General features: G+C 59.4%; 9 protein-coding genes across 9 annotated transcripts in view; 5 read left to right on the forward strand and 4 right to left on the reverse strand.

Moving 5' to 3' along the window:
* VDAG_03748 (proteasome component PRE6) overlaps positions 1-154 on the forward strand; it is a gene marked incomplete at both ends in the record, with an annotated part of 1025 nt that extends 871 nt beyond the window's left edge. The window contains one exon of the mRNA XM_009653832.1: positions 34-154. Within this exon, the coding sequence (XP_009652127.1) occupies positions 34-154 (121 nt within the window). The remainder of the gene's footprint in view (positions 1-33) is intronic.
* A 217-nt stretch (positions 155-371) lies between these two features.
* Positions 372-850, reverse strand: VDAG_03749 (zinc finger protein; the record flags this gene model as incomplete). Its single annotated transcript, XM_009653833.1, has 3 exons — positions 372-691; positions 751-794; positions 846-850. 3 exons carry the CDS (start codon positions 848-850, stop codon positions 372-374), a joined length of 369 nt encoding a protein of 122 aa, XP_009652128.1.
* Positions 851-1333: 483 nt separating this feature from the next.
* On the forward strand, positions 1334-3782 carry VDAG_03750 (DNA repair helicase RAD25; the record flags this gene model as incomplete). Its single annotated transcript, XM_009653834.1, has 2 exons — positions 1334-3452; positions 3523-3782. 2 exons carry the CDS (start codon positions 1334-1336, stop codon positions 3780-3782), a joined length of 2379 nt encoding a protein of 792 aa, XP_009652129.1.
* Positions 3783-6512: 2730 nt separating this feature from the next.
* VDAG_03751 (low-affinity potassium transport protein) lies at positions 6513-9342 on the forward strand (the record flags this gene model as incomplete). Its single annotated transcript, XM_009653835.1, has 2 exons — positions 6513-8360; positions 8416-9342. The coding sequence occupies 2 exons, from the start codon at positions 6513-6515 to the stop codon at positions 9340-9342; spliced, it is 2775 nt and encodes a 924-aa protein (XP_009652130.1).
* A 593-nt stretch (positions 9343-9935) lies between these two features.
* VDAG_03752 (uncharacterized protein) lies at positions 9936-10661 on the reverse strand (the record flags this gene model as incomplete). Its single annotated transcript, XM_009653836.1, has 1 exon — positions 9936-10661. The coding sequence occupies one exon, from the start codon at positions 10659-10661 to the stop codon at positions 9936-9938; it is 726 nt and encodes a 241-aa protein (XP_009652131.1).
* Positions 10662-11175: 514 nt separating this feature from the next.
* VDAG_03753 (uncharacterized protein) lies at positions 11176-12411 on the forward strand (the record flags this gene model as incomplete). The annotated part of the gene is made up of 2 exons (XM_009653837.1): positions 11176-11215; positions 11288-12411. 2 exons carry the CDS (start codon positions 11176-11178, stop codon positions 12409-12411), a joined length of 1164 nt encoding a protein of 387 aa, XP_009652132.1.
* A 215-nt stretch (positions 12412-12626) lies between these two features.
* Positions 12627-13809, reverse strand: VDAG_03754 (cysteine synthase; the record flags this gene model as incomplete). Its single annotated transcript, XM_009653838.1, has 3 exons — positions 12627-12695; positions 12787-13625; positions 13692-13809. 3 exons carry the CDS (start codon positions 13807-13809, stop codon positions 12627-12629), a joined length of 1026 nt encoding a protein of 341 aa, XP_009652133.1.
* A 1634-nt stretch (positions 13810-15443) lies between these two features.
* VDAG_03755 (uncharacterized protein) lies at positions 15444-16987 on the forward strand (the record flags this gene model as incomplete). Its single annotated transcript, XM_009653839.1, has 3 exons — positions 15444-15767; positions 15837-16812; positions 16914-16987. 3 exons carry the CDS (start codon positions 15444-15446, stop codon positions 16985-16987), a joined length of 1374 nt encoding a protein of 457 aa, XP_009652134.1.
* A 403-nt stretch (positions 16988-17390) lies between these two features.
* VDAG_03756 (RING finger domain-containing protein) lies at positions 17391-19988 on the reverse strand (the record flags this gene model as incomplete). The annotated part of the gene is made up of 1 exon (XM_009653840.1): positions 17391-19988. One exon carries the CDS (start codon positions 19986-19988, stop codon positions 17391-17393), a length of 2598 nt encoding a protein of 865 aa, XP_009652135.1.
* Between the last annotated feature and the right edge of the window lie 143 nt (positions 19989-20131).

Below are 20131 nucleotides of genomic sequence, written 5' to 3' on the forward strand. Positions count from 1 at the left end.
GATCGAGATGCTGCCCGTGGAGGAGATCGAGAGCTATGTCAAGAACATTGAGGAGGAGAAGCAAGAGGAGGCGGCCAAGAAGAAGACGGGCCGTACGCCGGGTCAGGGCACCGCCGCTATTCTGACGCGGCCTGCGGAGGGAAGTGACGAGTAGACTACGCGAGACACGCAATGGATGACATGATCCCAGTGCGGCTAGAGGGCGCGTCAGACGGTATCACGAATTAAATACCAGTGTATTACCACCCGTAGAAAGGCAACGTCGTGGGTCAAAGTCGTGGGTATTCGTATGTACGTGCAAGCATCAGCGCGCCGCCCCTCTCCCTTCTTATATCTCTCTTTCGACCATCTAGTCCGCCAACAGCACATCATCAGCCCAGCTTGTCCGTGTCTGGGTCAGGATCGAAAATGGTCCGCATCCTGGTCTGCTGCACACGCTCGTCCCGCAGCATCCTGTGATCCTTGCGCGCGTCTTCGCCCTCGACGGAGATGGCGGCCTTGGGCGTCTTGGCCTCGATGACAAAGTGGTTGTCGCAGTGGGGGCAGTACTCGTCGGCATCCTCAAACTCGGCCGCGTCCTTGCGGAAGCACTTCCGGCACTTCTTGCAGGCGAAGGTCATCTCGGTGCTCTGGAGGAGCGGGTGTTTCTCCGTTTCGTGGTGGCATTCGGCGCAGTCGAACCATTTTTTGCCTAAAGAGCGGTCAGATCGTGCTACTAAAAGGGAGGTGGGAGGGCGGAGGGGTCCGTACAGCATGGCGACCGGATCGCTACCTGGGCGTTGAGGATGTGTTTGCTGGAGATGGCTTAGAACTAGGTTCGACTCAGGCGGGTAGGGTGAACTTACCACATGATAGACGTGGGATGAAATGCAGCAGCTTCCGTGAACCAGTAGAGCGGTTGAAAACCGGCCAGGCTGCTGTTGAATTTGTTCTTGGTCCTGTGAAATCAAGGTAGACTCAAGTGGACGCCTCCTGAATGTTCACCGAACCGCTAGACGCCGGACTACCTGGTGGAAAGCGTTGATAATTTGGCGGGGATCCCAGTCGGACTACTGGGCCCACACTGTGCCTCTCGCCGTGCTTATCAAGGTTATCGCGCCCCGATGAATAAGCAGACTGCTGCTGCCTGCCGTCATATACTTCCCAGCTCCGATGTCTTTCAAGAAAGACTATAAACTTTTGCCTCCTCCAACACGGGGCTTGAACTGGTCTTCGCACCAGCATTTGCCGTAACCATCCCCAGTCGCTTCCAAACCAAGTCTCCGCGCGATACAGGTTCTTTGCTTCTGCGACGCATATCTCCAACCGCATCCACGGCTGGCAACAGCCAACCATGCCTCCGAAACGCAAGGCTATCGGTGCCGTCACAGGCGGTGGCAAGGTTGGTAAAGGATCACGAGTCTCGACGCCAGCTGGAGCTGCCACCCCGAGGAGCATTGGTAGCGACAATGAGTCTTCCGCGGCGGAGGCGTTGAGCGAGGGAGAGGAGGACGTGAACATTGAGAAGAACGTGGGCCATTTCTCCGTAGAAGGATACGAGCGCCCCTCAAAGTCTGCGACCTCGCACATCTTTGGCAAGCGCGATTACTCGTACCTCAATCTGAAGCCGGACTTTCAGAACAGACCGCTGTGGATCGATGCGAGCAAAGCGAGGATCTTCCTCGAGAGCTTCAGCCCCCTTGCCCAGCAGTGCCAGGACTTCCTCATCACCATTGCCGAGCCCATCTCCCGACCTTCCTTCGTTCACGAGTACGCCCTTTCGCCTCACAGTCTATATGCTGCCGTTTCCGTCGGTCTATCGCCCGCCGATATCATCAATACCCTCGAGCGGTTCCTCAAGACGCCGCTGCCTAAACAAATTCGAGAATTCATCGAAGGATGCACAGCCAGTTTCGGCAAGGTCAAGCTCGTCTTGAAGAATACCAAGTACTTCGTTGAAAGCGCAGACCCTGTCGTCTTGCAGAAGCTGCTGCAGGACCCCATCATCGGACCTCTCCGAACCCACACAGGCAGTGGCGCGATCACGACCACCGCTGCTCCGAAGCAGGCGCCCCTCGTCATCCCTGGCACTACCAACGCCGCCGGCGTGCGTCAGGCAGGACAAGCGAACAATGCACAAGGCGCCGACGCCGATAAGGCCAAGGAGGACGAGGTGTATGCTGCGTTGAACGACGATGATGACGAGGAGGCCGAATTCACGCATTCTTTCGAGATTCCGGATTCTGCTGTTGAGGATGTCCAGAAGAGGTGCCTTGATCTGCAATATCCCGTGCTTGAGGAGTACGACTTCAGGAAAGACGAATTTAACGCGAACCTGGAGATCGACCTGCGGCCTGGCGCGCAGATTCGTCCGTACCAAGAGAAGAGTCTGAGTAAGATGTTTGGTAACGGTCGTGCCAAGAGTGGAATCATCGTCTTGCCATGTGGCGCTGGCAAAACGCTCGTCGGTATCACGGCGGCGTGCACAGTGAAGAAGGGTGTCATCGTGCTCTGCACGAGCTCCATGTCGGTTGTCCAATGGCGAAACGAGTTCCTGAAATGGTCCAACATCAAGCCGGAGGACATTGCGGCCTTCACGTCAGACAACAAGGGACAGACCTTTACGGGCTCTACGGGCATCATCGTGACGACCTACTCGATGGTAACGCAGACCAGGGAGAGGTCGCATGAGGCGAAAAAGATGATGGACTTCCTCCAGCATCGCGAGTGGGGCCTCATGCTGCTCGACGAGGTCCACGTCGTACCGGCCAATATTTTCCGAAAGGTGACATCGTCAATCAAGACGCACTCCAAACTCGGTCTCACGGCTACGCTTCTTCGTGAGGATGACAAGATTTCGGATCTCAACTTTCTCATCGGCCCCAAGCTGTACGAGGCGAACTGGATGGAGCTGTCACAACAAGGTCACATTGCCCGTGTGCAGTGTGCCGAGGTGTGGTGCTCCATGCCCACAGAATTCTACGACGAATACTTGAAGGCACCACCTAGAAAGCGATCGCTGCTCTACATCATGAACCCGGCCAAGTTCCAGGCGTGCCAGTATCTGATCAACTACCACGAATCGCGGGGCGACAAGATCATCGTCTTCTCCGACAACGTGTATGCCCTCAAAGCCTATGCGATGAAGCTGAAAAAGGTCTTCATCTACGGCGAGACCGGCCAGGCAGAGCGGCTGCAAGTGCTGGAGAACTTCCAACACAACCCGCAAGTCAACACGCTCTTCCTGTCTAAGATTGGAGACACGTCGCTTGACTTGCCCGAGGCCACATGCCTCATCCAAATCTCGTCCCACTACGGTTCCCGACGTCAGGAGGCGCAACGTCTCGGCCGTATCCTGCGAGCGAAGCGCAGGAACGACGAAGGCTTCAACGCCTTTTTCTACTCGCTCGTGTCTAAGGATACCTCCGAAATGTTCTTCTCCTCGAAGCGCCAAGCCTTCCTGGTTGACCAGGGTTATGCATTCAAGGTCATCACGTCGCTCATAACATTGAGAAGACGGAAGACTTGCCTTCTCGACGGCAGCCGAGCGCCGGGAGCTCCTGGAAAAGGTGCTCGTCGAGAACGTGGGCAACGAGGAGGAATTCGTCGACGACCTGTTTCACTCGGGCACCATGGGACGCAAGCCTAAGAAGAAGGGCGCCCGACGCACGGCGGGCATGCTTGGGGATCTCTCTGGTGGCCAGGACATGGCCTACATTGAGCAGAACAAGAAGACGAAGACCAAGAAGGGCGAGAGCAGCGCTTTCTTCCGGAAGATCCAGAGGCAAGCGGCGAAGAAGTGAGTGACTGGCAGCCGGCGCATCTGCTGATACTGCCTGCCTGGGCCTGGCGTTTTTGAGTAGGGGAAATTGGTTGAATTGGGAATGTATCATAAAGCGGAACAAACTACGCAGTTGCCTTTTTGGGTGGGATAAGGGGACCAGAGAGCTAGGATGGATGGCGGTATGCGGCTCAGATTGAGACTGGCAGACGGGAAGATAGCTCCCGCGGCCCTTGGATGCGAAATCTCCGAGGCGGCAGTTGTACAGGGGGGTGCGCACACCGCCTAGTCGTATAGCTAGAAGGCATTGGCTCAACGACCACCGAATGGACCGCCGGTCTACCATGTACACGTGCCGTGTCGAACGGCATTCCTGCTGTATTCGCCTTATCTCTGTCTCAGTGTGCGATGCTGCAGTGATACGTTGATAGGGGATGTTCGGGACGAAGGCGATGTAAGTTGCCGCGAACAGCGGGCGCTGGTCGAGGCAGGTACCCAGTGGCATGGTGAAGACGGGACGTCGGAAAGTCGGGATGTCTTAGAATGCCGTTTGGTGGCCTGAGTCTCGGGGATTCAAGAAGAGGGATGTCCGTCTGGCCACTTCGACGTGAGATCGACACGGGCCCTACTACAGGATGACACGATGTGTACCCTCAAGCATGTGTTGCCTCCTGCTCTGCCGGGACATATCACGAGTCGACCAATGTTCCTTCCTTGCGATGACTGATTCGTCGATTTGTGCATTCAGCCACGAACCTTCGGCAGGCACGTATGCAGTCTGCGATAGACCTTTGTATTCATCGGACGCGGTTTTGTGCCGATTGGTCGTTCTTGTTGTGAAGCAGGTGCGTCGTTGACACAGCGGCTGAGCATCAGAATCCCAGGAACAGGGGGGCCAGTAGTCAAGGCATGGAAAGGGGAACGGACGTCTCGGCCAACATCCGCACTACAGGCAGGATACGTCGGTGGTCGGTGATATGCGCCGCGTAAGCGAAGCACGGTGAGCAGCATGGCATGCGCTGACGATCTGACGAGGCCTCCGAAAGTGTTCGATATCCGGCGCTTCCATCTGCAGCAGGCAGCAGAATGGAAGGAAGCTTGATGAGGCCTAGGAGGGGAGACAGAGAGGACTGAAGTAGGAGGGCATTGAAATGGCGACAGAGGTTGGAGGCCCTACAGTACCTCTCGTACCCGCGCCCTTGGCTCAGACACCGGATTGCTCCTTCGGCCCCCGAAGTGGCTTGTCCCAACATAACGTCTCACTTTCGCTTGTGCCGCTGACAGGGCCTGCAAATCTGGGAACGCAATGTGGTGCCGAACCAAACGGGCAAATGGGTTGAGAGGGGCCTAGGCCCTCCTTGGGGGCGGTTTCAAATCCACGTGCTGAGAGATCGCCCTTTTCCAATCTGCATGTTGGCGAGATGAGATGTGTGGTGAGGCATCGAAAAAAAAAGAGAGAAAGTAACAAATGACATCATGGCCAATTCGCGGAACACTTAAGCCAAGAAGAACGATGAGCTCGGCGACGGCCACTGGCTGCATCCTGTGCACATGTACGTATAGTAGTTAATATTGGATTTATTGCGGGTATTTGCGGGTAGGCGCCAGAATGGCAGGTTTCGCCAGTGGCAGAATGACACGCATGCATGCGGTAGGGTGGATGAAGTTGGTGCAGATGGGATGGAGTTGGCGCAACCGGTATTTGGGGAAGTTGGTGAGCGTGGTGCGATGTGGATCTCGATGTACCCTGCTGGAAGGGATGGTTGAGGCAGGGGGGAAGAGGCAGAGTCCAGCAAGCGGTCAAGAGATTTTAGTTCGTGGTGACATGGGCATGTGGTGTGGACGAGTTGAAGCTCAGCAGTGACACGCACACAGGGGAAGGGGTGAGAGCTAAAGAGGCGCTGTACAGATCCTATAGTGCACATCTGCAGCGATTAAGGTTTGGGAACACCAGCCTATCGGTACATGTACAAAGCGCGTGCATACCATGTACACAAGGACCCCACCGTTCTTTGAGGCCAGAGGGCCAGCCAAGCCAGAGGCCAGCCAGCTCAGGCCAGGGCCGGCCCAAGCAGACCACTGCAGGCCACGTTCTCTGCAATTTTAGGACAAAAGACCGGGCCAGCGAGGAAGGTGGGCATGTCAATGTCACCTTCTGCAGCTGCCACTGCCCTAAAATCCAACGCTGACCCTCCTGCTGCTACGGCTGCTACGGCTGCTCCTGCTGCAACAACTGCTCCGCTGCTCCTGCTGCTCCATCAGCGGTACTTCCCTTGCGACGACCAAAAGCATCAGATCAAGTCTCCATTGCCATTGAGGCCGACGGCATACGAGGAAACGGCTCGAACCAAGTCATTGCACCAGACGACTGCCTGCCATACGAGACCCGTTCCTGCCCTGCGAGGCCCGTCCCTGCCCCCACCTCCTAGTCCGTCAGTCCATCGACAAAGACGTCGACCTTTCAGCACCGACAACTGCCAAGACCTGGAGATCCTACCCCAGAACTTCCCCCAACACCATCTTTCAACTTCATCTTCTTTACCTCTTCTCTACTCCGAAAGTCTACTCTGACACGCCCTAGACACAGTTTCCCTACGCCCTCATCGCCATGCCACTTTGACATCGACTCTAGTTCCTCGCTCCAATTGCGCAGGATTGCCCGATTGGGCACATTCTCAGACGAACCGCGCCCGACCGCCGCACACCCCTCCTTGCCTTCTGCATTCTGCCGCGCCTGCGGTTTGTCGCCAGGATGCTCGACAATACGCGAGCTTGGCTGCTTGGCCAGGTCCGCGCCGCCAAGCCGTCCTTCATATCCAAGCAGCCGCACTTCAACTTTATATCGGCTCACTACTTTTGGATCGTCAGCCTCACCATCCTCGCCTCGGTTCTGATGTATGCGACGGCCGGCGGCCAGCTCGCCTACATTGACGCCCTCTTCTTCGCCAGCGGCGCCAACACCCAGGCCGGCCTCAACACGGTCGACGTCAACCTGCTCAACACCTTTCAGCAAATATGTATCTACATCTTCACCATGACGTCGAACCCCATTGTCATTCATTCCTCCGTCGTCTTCTTGCGTCTTTACTGGTTCGAGAAGCGCTTCCAGAACATGGTGCGCGACGCCCGCGCCCGCCGGGTCACCATTTCCAAGTCGCGCGCCAAGGCCCATCTCGACATGAACCAGGCCGAAATGGGTGTCGCCGGGCGGAATATTAGGATCATGCCCAACTCGGGAAGCAGGATCACCAATGACGGCATCATTCTGGACAAGAAGGTGGAGAACGGCGGCCGCGAGTCCCCCAGTAGCAACCACACGGCAGTCCCATCTTCCTCCGACACGGACGACAGCAGGCGCAGCGGCGCCAATGGTCACTCCGAACGGCCCTCGTCAGGCGACACGGCCGCCCGAAGCTCGTACACGCCGCGGACTGCCCGCGGTGACGACATTGAGCTGGACTCCATCCACGGCCCGCGCCGCCTCTCACACGCTGAGCACCTTGCCATTCTCGAGCGTCAACGTCGCGGCTACGACGAGACCTTGAGGATACCCAATCCTAGGGATGTGGAGAAGGGCATCAAGCCCAAGCGCGTCGAGGAGGGCGACGCCCCCGAGGCCGAGGAGGAGGAGGACCCGAACCAGCCTGGCATAAGGAGCCCCGGTAACACGAGGCCCAACACGCCGCCTGAGGGTGTCAATCCCCGGAACCGACAGCCGACGATTAAGATTTTCGAGCCCCAGAAACCCAGCGAGCGCCGGCAGCGCCCGGCACAACAGAACGAGGAGTCTCCCGAGAGAGACACGATGGACGAGCTGGCGGAGAAGGCCACCGTCATTGGCAACGTGCTCGACTCGGTCATGTTTCGCAAGCCGCGCATCTTCCAGCGGGGGCAGAAGAAGTACCACGTCGATAGTGACGAGGACGAGAATGACGGTCCGAGGCCGGGCCCCAAGCATCGCACTCGGACACTTGATGTCCTCAGGGGCGCCTTGACCGGCGAGAAGGCGGATGACGCTCCTTACCTCAGCTGGACGCCTACGCTGGGCCGCAACTCACAGTTTCCCGGACTGTCGCTTGAACAGCGCGAGGAACTCGGAGGCATCGAGTATCGATCTCTGAGGACGCTGGCGCTTCTCCTCGTCTGCTACTTCTGGGGCTGGTCCATCTTCGCCTTGGTCTGCCTGCTGCCGTGGATCAAAAGCCCGTCGAACAATGAGTATGCCCAAGTCGTCGACGCCGCCGGCATGTCGAGAACTTGGTGGGGCTTCTTCACTGCCAATTCGGCCTTCCTCGATCTTGGTCTTACCCTGACACCTGACAGCATGGTGTCGTTTAACCAGTCACAATACGTTCTGATGATTATGGTTTTCCTCATCATCATTGGCAACACTGGCTTCCCCGTCATGCTTCGATCCATCATCTGGGTCATGGCTCGCCTCGTTCCCCGAGGTTCAGGTCTGTGGGAGGAGCTGCGGTTCCTCCTGGACCACCCGCGCCGTTGCTTCACCTTGCTGTTCCCGGCCAGCGCTACCTGGTGGTTGTTCTGGATCCTCATCGGACTGAACGCCATCGACCTGTTGTTCTTTGTCTTGCTTGATGTAGGTGCCGGCTCGCGTGGTTTTGATTGGGTCCCTTTGGACTGACATTTGGTAGCTCAACGATAACGTCGTCAGCGACATGCCTGTCCATCTCCGAATCGTCAATGGCCTGTTCCAGGCGGCATGCACGAGAACGGCAGGCTTCTCTTCTGTCAACCTGTCGCTCCTTCATCCGGCCGTGCAGGTCTCTTACATGATGATGATGTACATCTCCGTCTTCCCCATCGCCATCTCGATCCGCAGGACCAACGTGTACGAGGAAAAGTCGCTTGGCGTCTACAACAGCGCCGAGGACGACGAGACGATCAATGACGCCAGCGCCATGTCGTACGTCGGAACACATTTGCGACGGCAGCTGTCCTTCGATCTGTGGTATGTCTTTTTGGGGCTGTTTATCTTATCCATCACGGAGGGCTCGAAGATCAAGAAGAACGAGTTCAACGTGTACAGCATCCTGTTTGAGCTGATCAGTGCCTACGGCACGGTCGGCCTGAGCCTGGGGTATCCAAACGTCAACGCGTCCCTCTCGTCGCAGTTCACGACCGGCGGAAAGCTCGTCATCATTGCCATGCAGATTCGTGGTCGCCATCGCGGCCTTCCCTACGGCCTCGACCGCGCTGTCCTCCTTCCCAGCGAAGCGCGGTTTGCCGACGAGGCGTTGGAGACGCAAAACGGTCTCACTCGGCAGATGACGGCCGTGACAAACCGGACAGGCGCCGACCTGCAGAGAGGACGAAGCAGAGATAGGGGCATTATTTCGTCGTTTCTGCATCCGGGGCCCGCCGTGCCGCGCGAGGATCGGAACCTCGCCCGCCGCGTGTCCTTTGATGCTGGGGTCTCGGCCTCGGGCGCCAACGGCACGGAAGGGCCAGACTTGCGCCGACGGCACACGGTGGCTGTGGAAGACGCTGACACGGACGAGGACGAAGAGATTGCGCCCGCGGCGCGCGCTCGCCGCGTCTTCACGACACCAATGGGCTAGAAGGTCTCGGTGCATCCCCCTCAGCTGTCGTGGCTGACGGGCAGTTTCATGGGCTGGAGGTTTCCAGCCTCGTCTCGGTAGGCAACCAGCCATCATGGCAGGGTGTCATGGGCGTGGTGACAGGGGTGTTTTGATCCTTTTTTTTTTTTTTTTTGGTGTTTGCATTGGGACGGTTCAGCGTTTCCGTAATCCTACATACCTTTATTCTTTCACTCTTGCAGTCTTTTGGGCATGGGGGTTCTGGGTTTATGTAGACTGGCGTCACGGCCGTAGACGGTTGGGACTAGGATGGAGACTGCTGCACCTTGTACAGAGAGAATGGCTGCAAAGCTGATTAGGCTTGTCTGTTGTATGATGTCTGTGAAACTTGATTCGCCATGTCATTCTCACGTTGCGATCTTGATACTGTCGCGTCCGAGAGCGCTCACATCATGTCACATCACAGACATGGTGTACTGGCCACAAGGCTGCTTCCATTCGATAATACAGTCTATCCTCACACGCAGCGATATCATACACTCCCATGTTCCACAGCAGGCCCTCAGGCACACACGTACGCCCCAAGGCAAGCACCTATGCCTTCGCGAACACACTCAGAACCTCGTGCCGACCTGGCCGCCCGTCTTGGCGGCGCTGGCGCCCCGGCCCTTGCCACGCATGGCGTAGCGCTCCTTCTTCCAGGCCTGGACGAGGTGGGCGACGCTGCCCATGTCGTGCTTGGGCTGGCGCATGTAGGTGAGGCGCGCGCGGCGGGCGCGCTTGGGGCGGCGCCAGATTATGTCGATGCCAATGACGGTCGGGGCGTAGATCTTGTGCCACATCTCGACGCCGACGCGCATGAGCTGGCCGCGCAGCAGGATGGCCGTGTCGACGCCGCGGCGGCGGATGGACAGGCAGACGCCGGCAAAGGGCTCACCGGTGCGGGTCGTCACGAGGAGGACGTCGCCGGCCTTGGCGGCGTCGGGGCGCGTGCGGTCGAAGAGGCGCGTGCGGGCGCCGGTCGGGTCGAGCTTGGTGAGCTGCGCGGCTGTCAGGGCGGGGAGGGGGTCTGGGTGGGTTTTGCGGATCGAGGGGACCGGCGGCGCGAGGGCGAAGTGGCGGTGGTGCGTGACGCCGGGGGGCTTGGTGTTGATGATGGGTTTCTTGCCGGCAGGCGGCGGCGGCGGCGGTGGTGGTCGTGATGAGGCTGCTGCTGCTGATGGTGTGGTTTCGACGGCTGTGGCGAGGGAGCGGGCGAGGGGCAGGGCCTTTTGTTGGCGTGTCTGACGGAGGGCCGCCTTGAGGCAGCCGAGAGGCCGCCTGAGGGCGTGAACGTTCATGGTGGTGGTGACGGCGGAGGTCTGGTCCTTGTCGTCGTGTTCGTCGTCGTGATGGAGGAGCTGTCGAAGGTCAGGAATCGAAAAGTCGACTTTCTCAGGGACGACGGTCGGATTGCCGTGTGTGATTGGCTCGGTAGACGCGTTTCGCCGAAGCCGCGGAGCTGCCAGCGATTGGCAGGTCTGTCGGGGTTCACTAGTGGAGCCACGGGGGCTGGACGGCTGCTGGACCCCCGTTGGACCCCCGTTGGACCCCCCCTAACCCCCCCTGTAAGCTCTTGTCGATTTTTGGGATCCTCCTCTTCACCTCACAACGATTGTCCCGAGTCGCCTGACGACAACAGACCTCGATCGCCCATTGAGTCTGCTCCCGGTGTCGGATCGACGAGCCCAGGAAGTCGACGTCCAACCACCCACACAAACACACACAAGCACACACATACACACGATGGACAGGGTGCTGTTGAGGAATGCCTTCAGGGCACAGGCGCCATTACGGCTGCCCACGGTCTCGCCCATGCAGCAACGATGCTTCACCCAGACACCCGCCCGCCATGGTACGTCGACACGATGGATTTTCCTGACATGGCCGGTCAGATGTGCCCCTAGACTGTTCTGACCCTCACCAGATACCCGATACATCACCTTCGACCCCGACGTCAGCGACAACCTCGCGCCCATCCTCACGGAAATCCAGAACAAGATCATCCTGCCCTACTACCTGCCGCCACACCAGCGCGAGCGTGTCTTCAACGAGAAGCACCGCAACTCCCTCCGCATGAACCCCGTCGACATTGAGATTGACGGCCTCACCCACCGCTTCAGCCACCTGCCGTGGAAGGAGATCCCCTCGACGCGCGCCGTCTTCCACGAGGCCCTGCGCAACATGGAGACGACCCACGACTGGTCCAACTTTGTGCGCCTCCTGTCCGGCCTGCGCGAGGCCAAGCGCGTCATCAACACGGCCATGTTCGTCAAGATGATCCGCCAGACCGGCGCCAAGGGCCGCGTCTTCGCCGTCATCGACGCGGCCCGCCAGACGAAGCGCACCGGCCTGCGCTTCGACCTGCCCCAGAAGGTCCAGGAGGTCCTGCTCTTTGTCCAGCTCAAGGCCCTCGACGCCGCCTGGGAGAAGAAGGAGCTCGAGCAGGCCCTGCGCTGGTCGACCATGGTCCTCGAGATGGCCGCCGACCCCGCCCACCGCCTCGAGAAGCGCAGGCCCGACTGGCTGTCGTGGCCCGTCGAGCGCGACCCCCTGTCGCTGACGGCGCCGCTGCACCTCGCCGCCGCCCTCGCCGTCGGCCACAACGCCGGCCGCGACGTCGACGGCCGCGTCGCCTACTGGGCCAAGCAGGTCGTCGCCGCCTGGCCTGCCGGCAAGGGCCTGCTCGAGGCCTACCCGGCCGAGGCCTTTGGCGGCAGGGGCAGCGTCAGCGGCGACAGGGGCGACGTCAGGTATCTCAGCGCCGCGCCGCTCTACATCGCCCCCGCGGCCAACGCGCTGCACGGCCTCAGGCTGGCGGCGCAGGTCGTCGAGCCGGCGCTGGCCGACAAGCTCAACGCCATTGCCGCGGCGCTGGAGCCCGAGCTCGCCAGCAAGATTGCCGAGCTGAAGGACGGCCTCAAGGAGGGTTCGCTGCCGCACCGCGTCTACACGAACCAGTTTGACGCGCAGGGTGGCGTCAAGCTCGATGTCAAGGCCAGCCCTGTTGAGGAGGCGGCGCCAGCGGAGGATGCTAAAACGGAAGCGTAAAAGGAGTCGGAGGACGAGTGTACCATTGTCATGCGTCAACAGGAGGAGCTAGAGAAAGAGCGAGAGACAACGGCTGTGTAAATGGGTCAAAATGTACAATTATAGATCAGAGGAAGCCAGGCCAGTCAGTGTACGAACATGTCAAAACTACGACCAACATATTATCCCCCTTTGCATGCATCCACCGATTCCTGCCCCGCTCTCTGGTTCTTCCCTTACGGCAAGACAATGTACTTTTCCAGGTGCTTGGGTATCGCGCCGGCGAGGTTCTTGGCCTCGAGCCACTTGCGCGAGAAGAGCCTGTCGGCGTAGCGGTAGGCGCCGTCGCAGAGCATGGTGACGACGGTGTGGGCCGCGGCCGAGCTTCTCGGCGACCTCCTTGGCGGCGACGACGTTGAGGCTCGAGCTCGCGCCGAGGTAGAGGCCCTCCTCGTCGAGGCAGCGGTAGACCATCTCGATGCTCTTCTCGTCGGAGATGTGCAGCGAGCCGTCGAGCAGGGCAATGTCGGGTCGCAGGTTGTCGGTGACGCGGCCCTGGCCGATGCCCTCGGTGATGCTCGAGCCGCTGCGCTCGACGAGCTCGCCGCCCGACTGGATGTAGCTGTGCAGCACGCTGCCGGGCGGGTCGGCGAGGTAGCTGCGGACGCGGCCGCCGCTGACGTCCTTGAGGTAGCGCGTGACGCCGGCGAGGGTGCCGGCGGTGCCGGTGGCGCAGGTGAAGGCGTCGACGGTGCCGGCCGTCTGGGCCCAGATCTCGGGGCCCGTCGTCTCCATGTGGGCGCGGCGGTTGGCGACATTGTCAAACTGGTTGGTCCAGACGGCGTTGTCGAGGCGCTCGGCGTGGCGGCGGGCCTGGTGGTTGTAGTTCTCGGCATGGTCAAAGGCGACGGCCGGCACGGGGTGGACCTCGGCGCCGAGCAGCCGCAGCAGGTCAATCTTGCCCTGCGACTGCGTGTTGGGCATGTAGATGACGAGCTTGTAGCCCTTGCTGCGGCACACGTGCGCGAGGCCGATGCCCGTGTTGCCGGCCGTGCCCTCGACGACGGTGCCGCCGGGCCGCAGGAGGCCGCGCTCCTCGGCGTCCTTGACGACGTAGAGCGCCGCGCGATCCTTCACGGAGCCGCCTGGGTTCATGAACTCGGCCTTGCCGAGGATCTCGCAGCCTGTCTGGTCGGAGAGCTTGTTGAGGCGGATGAGCGGCGTGTTCCCGATGGCTGTCTCTCGTCGTTAGCAGTGAAGGTAAAGAAAACCGGCAGTGACATCGGAAGCATCGTGCATACCGCCGGTGAGGCCCTTGACGGTGCCCTGGGCCTTGGCGAGGTTCAAGAGGTATGGGCTCGGATCGGCGACGACAGGCGCGGCGGCTGTCGCAAAGCGACGGAGGCCGTGGCGGAACATGTTGATGGTCAATCAGCCGACGGCAGGGTCCTTCGTCAGCTCGATCGTTCGCTCGAGGTTGGGCAGAGGGCGTTGAAAGCGCGGAGCTGTAGAGTGCGTCAATGTCGAGAGCAACAAGGGCACGTCGTTGGCAGCTCCGAAGCTCGGGGCGAAGACGACATTGAAGCTTGAGTACCGCATTAGTCAGGGCCATGGTGGGGTACCTGCCTTGGACCATCGATACGTGTGCCTACCTACGTACCTAAAGGTACCTTACTTTGCCATGCAACACCAACACTAATCCTTACAGTCTGTGAGCTGTACCATGGACCTCGTTGCATTTCTTCTCTATCATTGCAATGGCAGATAAAATGACGAAAACGAAGAAACCCAATTACATTCCGAGCCACCTTACTGGTCTTGACACCATGACGCCAACGACCTCATACATTCCACGAGTACTGCCACCAGACGAAACCTCAAGGCCAAGCAATCATGGTGGCTCTGTCCTCCAGCGTCGCCTTGAGTGCTTCTCGCCAGCCTAGGCATCCAGTGTACAAACAGCCACGCTACGCCCTCAGGGTCTCTGGCCAGTGTCCGACACTGATGGATTGATCACGCATCTTCTCATGCACCCTCTCTTGACCTGCAGCACGCCCGAACGAGCAACGCGAAACCCCCTCGGGCTTGTATATCTGACTCGACAAACTTGGCCAAGACGCGACGAAGAGCAATAATCAACGCGCTTCAGCCTGATGACGCCCGTGAGTCGGTCATTATCCAGGGTGCTCGTATCCTCCTCGCACCCTCAAGACACCCAGCGTAGCATCCAGTGGGGGCCAAGGAGAAGGGAACCCCGAGACGATTGTGGGGTGCTGCGACTTACATGGTATCACCAAGAAGCCCGCTGCTGGGAGCCGCACGGGGCTGCCGGCGCATGACGTGCCAAGCACTTGATCGCCCAAGCCATCGTTTCAGCGTTGAGCAGATTGGGAGCTGTCGTCTTCCATCGTGCAGCTATCATCTCAACTTTGGAATGGTTCGTGGCTCTCAGTGACATTCATACATACCAATGCTCTGTCTGGGCTGAACGAAATCTTGTCGCTCGACCATATCAAGCGGGTTGAGGACCTAGCCTACCAGCTACTAACTACGTCTTGGTGCTGGTGGCCTTCAACTCAGTCAAATTACCACATTAGAGTGAGCTTGAGCCAAGCGACAGGTTTAGTTGTCCTTGCTGTCAGGTAGGGCTGTGCAACCATGCTGAGCCATAGGGACATGAGTCGCCCAAATGAAGCCAAGGGGCCATGAATCGCCAAAAGCCTGCCGTTGCTGCCGGCTCAATACAGACCTACCTTCCAGTATAGCATCATGAGGTACATGGTCAATCTTACCAAAAGGCCCAAACTCGTTGGGCTGGGCTCGTTCTTCATGCCATGATAAATAGATCGGCGAGCGCTTGTCCTTACGATCTGAACAGCCTTGCAAGTGCACTGATCATCCGTTCCTTTCGTTATCCCTTCTTTTGGTTCACTTCTTCTGGTTCTCCGGCTATTCTTGCACTCTTTCAAAGTCGTAGTCCAGCTCTGTCGTTATCTTGAAGATCATTTACACTCTTTTTTTGTCTATCATATTTACCGTACCCTGTCAACACCATGTTGAAGAGCACGATTGCCCTTCTCCTACCTCTCGCCTGCACTGTCACGGCAACCCCCATCGTCCAGAGGCAAGATGTCGATTGTGCCCCGAATTCGTCCTCGGGCCTCAAGGCAGAGTGCTGGGAGGCACTAGAGATGGATAAGTACATCAACGACTGGATGGCCACCAACAGCGCCGCTGCCGGGTGTGACACTCTTGGTTTTGCCCAGTGCTACCTCCAGTTCAACGGCCTGACCACTCTGACCTGTGACGACATTACGTCTTCGACTTGTCCCCCTCCCTCGTCGACCGTCTCATACTCTAGCAACCAACATTTCTACGTGAGCAGCTGCATCAACATGAATCCTCAACTGATTGTGAGCATGTTCACTAACAACAAACAATAACAGGCTCTCTGGAACATCTACGCAGTCCACCAGTTCTTCAACCAGTACTCTCAAGCACTGAGCAACGGCGTGGCTCTTGCAGGCCAGACCGTGGACAAGATCGTATCAACCGTGGCCCCACCCGTCGAGGCCCAGCAGCCCGCGAGCTCGTTGATGAAGGTCCTCGGATCGACCCTCGGCGTCGTCAGCCTCTTCACGGGCGTGCTCCCCGGCGGCACCGGCGAAGCGATCCGGCTGATCCACGGCGGTCTGACCCAGGCCCTGTCGCTGAAGCAGGAGCTCCCAGACACGCTCGTCAAGCCGTCGCAGACGGCCAACGACCGCTTCATCCAGCTCGGCAATATTGGATCCTCGCTCGCCAACCTCGTCGAGGACTACCAGAAGAACGTGCTCGACACGGTCGTGGCCCTGCAGCGCAACCACACGCTCTTCGCGACGGCCTGCGGCCAGGGCGGCTTCTCGCAGCGCGTCACGACGTCGCTGACCATCCAGTCGAGCCAGCTCTACCGCCAGCTGCAGCTCTACGTGCTCTCGAGCGCCCTCAAGGCCAACGGCATCGTCTCGGCCAAGAGCCCCGGCGTCGACGCCCTCCAGCGCGCCACCGAGACGGACCAGATCTCCTGCACCGGCCTCAGCAACGGCGGCTTCTGCAACCAGTGGTGGCTCGACGGCCAGGGCAGCACCTACTCGTTCCACAACCCGCGCGACACGCGCAACACGCACGTCGCCCTCACCCGCACCATTGTCGAGGAGGGCTGGGCCACGCTCGACCAGGTCTTCCGCGTCGAGGACTGCGCCGGCCGCGAGCCCGAGTTTGACGTCGGCTCCCTCGGCGTCACCTGCATGGCCTCGCACGGCTTCTGCGAGTGGAACTACCAGCCCACCACCATGGACGCCCGCCGCGAGCCCCAGTTCAAAAACTGCCCCGACGACGGCAACTGGGGCTTTCTCTGCAGCAGCTTCTCCCACCAGATCCTCGGTACGCCTCTGCCCATTTTTTTTTCTTTTGGGTTTTTTTGCTCTTCTTTCTTTTTCTTCCTATTCTCTTCTTGGAACCCAAACTAATCTGTGTTGCTCTAGTTCCCGAGTCGTACTTGGGCCCTCTCCTCATCAGGGACACGTTCGGCGTGACCCAGATCTGCAAGAAGCGTTAGCCAGCCGCAGACCGACCCGATTCAGGACGACAAGCTGACCTTGATGTAGGCTGAGCAATACGTCTGGAGTACGATGCGCGTAACAACGGTGACGATCTTGGGAAGTTGGCCACGGGACCTGGCCGCATTGTACATCATGCATCCATATACCTACATCAGTCGTGCCCAAAAATATGGCCTAAATAGAACTTATCACACATGCCTTTGAAGCTGACATCACGGCCTGTCTCGTGACCCTGCTAATGTTGACTTGGCGACATCTTCACCCCTCGTTCGAGGAAGTATAGCATTTTCATTTCTCATTCAATCTGGCTCATAACAGCCTGCAAATATGGACCCTCGACATGTCCGCCGTCAAACAGAACGCATGCTTCCAACAACCCCGCAATGACATCAATGCAGCCTATCCCTCAAACCTCTTCACATAGGGTGCCGGAAACAGCCCCTTGGCACCCATGTACACCCCGAAGAACCAGTCGCCGTTGACGTCCTCAATCTCCCTGACTTCGGCACCCCTCGGAAACATCAGTTCATCCTCTGCCTCTGCCTTGGGGAACCAGGCCCATGACGCGACAGCCGCCCACCCAACGCCCCCGTCAGGAGGGGATCCGGCCGCGGACTCGCCCTCTGGTGCCGACGCCGTCACGTTCATCGTCACAAGCCTCTCGAGCTTGCGGTCACCGTCGAGCCAGCTCCATCTCTGCAAGCCGCGCGCCTCCTGGCCCTCGCCCGCAAGCGCAACGGCCAGCTTTCTCCCGCCGACGAGGTCTTGTACCACGTGCCGATACTGCCCGCCATGGCCCTCGAGAAAGCCCACGACGACCATCCTGTGGCCTTGTGGACACCTTCGCCAACCTGCCGGGCCGTTCTCGACGCTGATTTGGCCGCGAGATACCTGCGCCGAGTAGCAGGCCTGACACACGTCGTAATCACCAGGCTTCGTGTCCGGCTCAATGGAGCTAGTGCAGCTGAAGCAGTGGAGACGGCTCTGCGTCGGGGCTATAGGGTCCTGGCATACGTCGCATCTCGTGCGGAAGACGAGCGGCTTAAAGGGTCCAATGCTGGATACGTTGGGGCCAGTGAGCACACTGGCGTAGTGAGGCGGCTGTGGTGAGCGCGGGCTGGCAGGTGGCGTGTGGGACGAAGGTGGCTGGTATGTCAGGGGCAGCAATGGATGCGTGCACGACGAGCCTTGGTTGACGCAGTCATTACAGAACCCCCAGTCGCCTTGGTTGCAGTGGTCACAGCGCCAATAACACTCGTTGGCCCATGCGAGGCAGCGCGCGCAGAAGTTGCCGCTCTCGAGCCGCTTCAGGGGGTCGTCGGTCGTGAGGGTGCGGCGGCCTTCGGCGCCTCCGGGCGTTATCTTTGGAGGCAGATACCGGTTCGCCGTGAGCATGTGCGGCTGCGCAAGCTCCTTGCGACCAGCTTGGCGAGCCTTCTCCCACTTGTTCCAGGCGCCATACCCAAATCCAAACCAGTGCTGGCAGCCCTTGCCACTGCGGTAGCAGTCGAGGCACAGGTTCCAGTTGCCGCTGGAGCAGATGCTGCAGTTGTAGTGAATCTCGTACTCAATATGCTGCTTCGAGCACCTGCAGCAGGCGATGGACGGTTCTGGGTACAGCTGCGTGCGCGGTCGCTGGTGGTGGCTCGGTGACGTAGGGCTGTTAGCACCAGAGGGGATCGACATCGACGTGGCCTGGCTGAGAACCGCGAGATCGGATGGCTTGTTGGGTCGATGCATGGTGCCAGATGGCTGTGAAGAAAAGTTGCTCGATGTCGCCGACGAGTTCGAAGCGTCAGTGACCCGGTTGGCAAAGGACTGGTCGCGAAACCCGGACTGAACCACTGTCGGTGAGTGCGTCTGGACCGGGGCGACGATAGGGACAGATGGCGTGCTGGCGCTCCTTCCTTCGGTGAAGGCACTCCTCGGAGTCGCTGGCTCACTGCTACGTGTCGGTAGCGATAGGTCAGTCTGGGAGCGGGTCGTCGGCCTGGCCTCTGGTTGGGTACCAGGCAAAGGTGTGGTTGCACTGCGACCACCACTAGAATTCCTCCTTCGTCGTCTGTCGGAACGGACATCAAGATGGCTCGGATTGAAGGCTGGCGGAGGCCGGCTCCGATCGTCCGGGTATCCGGTCGCGCTTGCAGAGCGAGAATGCGGTCGTTGCCTACTGCCAGGTCGCCTCGGGTCCGATGCTGACGTGGATCCTAAGGCCGGCGTTGACGCTGATGGCGCGGTCGAATGGGTGCTTTCCTGCGTCGGGTCGGAAGACTGACGAGAAGCTACGCTGGCGTTGCTCCTCCTGTTGTGCTCCAGCCTCGGTCGTTCGCGTTCCCGCTCACGCTGTCTCCTGCGGTAGGCCTCTGTGATTTTACGACTGAGCTCGTCGTTCCTGCTGAGATCGATGTTGTCCAAGTCGAGTCCATCAAGCAAGCCTTCCTCCTGAATCTGCCTCGCAAACTCCTCAATCTCTCGTTCAAAGTCTCTCTCGTTGAGGTCGTCCGAGCTGAGGAGGGATCGAAGAGACGACTGGTGCTCGACTTGACGACGGCGCATTTCCGACACGGCTTCCGCCCTGTGTCGGGAATCACTCCGGTGGCGTCTCCTGTCTCTCGACTCGGGCTGGAGCTGATCGCTGTTGTAGCGGCCCTCGTCTCCGTGTCGCCTCCGCGTGCCTTCGTGGCGGTGGCTGTGGTGACTATGATGGCTCTCCCGACTGGGGTCCCGACTCCTGCCAGAGTGGCTTTCGGTCGCCCGACTGTCCCCTCGCCTGTGGTGTCTTGATGCTGAGGACGACGTGTCGACGCCAGCATCCCTGAGGCTCATCTCGCGCACCTCCTCGATGAGCCTGCGGTCCTCCTCTTCCAGGCGCCTAGCGCCAGGCGTCTCAACGACATGGTGTCGAGGGACGACCTGGTCGCCAGGCTTATATTTGCGACTGAGGTCCTCCTTCTCCTCGGCCGTGCGTCCTTTCTCCGGATTTGCTGTCACAAACATGTCGAGAAGGGTGGCGACGGTAGCATTATGGCGGGTGTCTCGAACGGCGGCACGGCATGATGGGCAGGTCAAAAGTGGGCGAACCCTCTGGCGGCGGGGAGGGCGCATTCTCGGCCTGAAGCTCCTGAAAGGAAAACCAGTTT

This window comes from Verticillium dahliae, genomic scaffold, assembly GCF_000150675.1.
Source record: "Verticillium dahliae VdLs.17 supercont1.6 genomic scaffold, whole genome shotgun sequence".
Classification (NCBI taxonomy): domain Eukaryota; kingdom Fungi; phylum Ascomycota; class Sordariomycetes; order Glomerellales; family Plectosphaerellaceae; genus Verticillium; species Verticillium dahliae.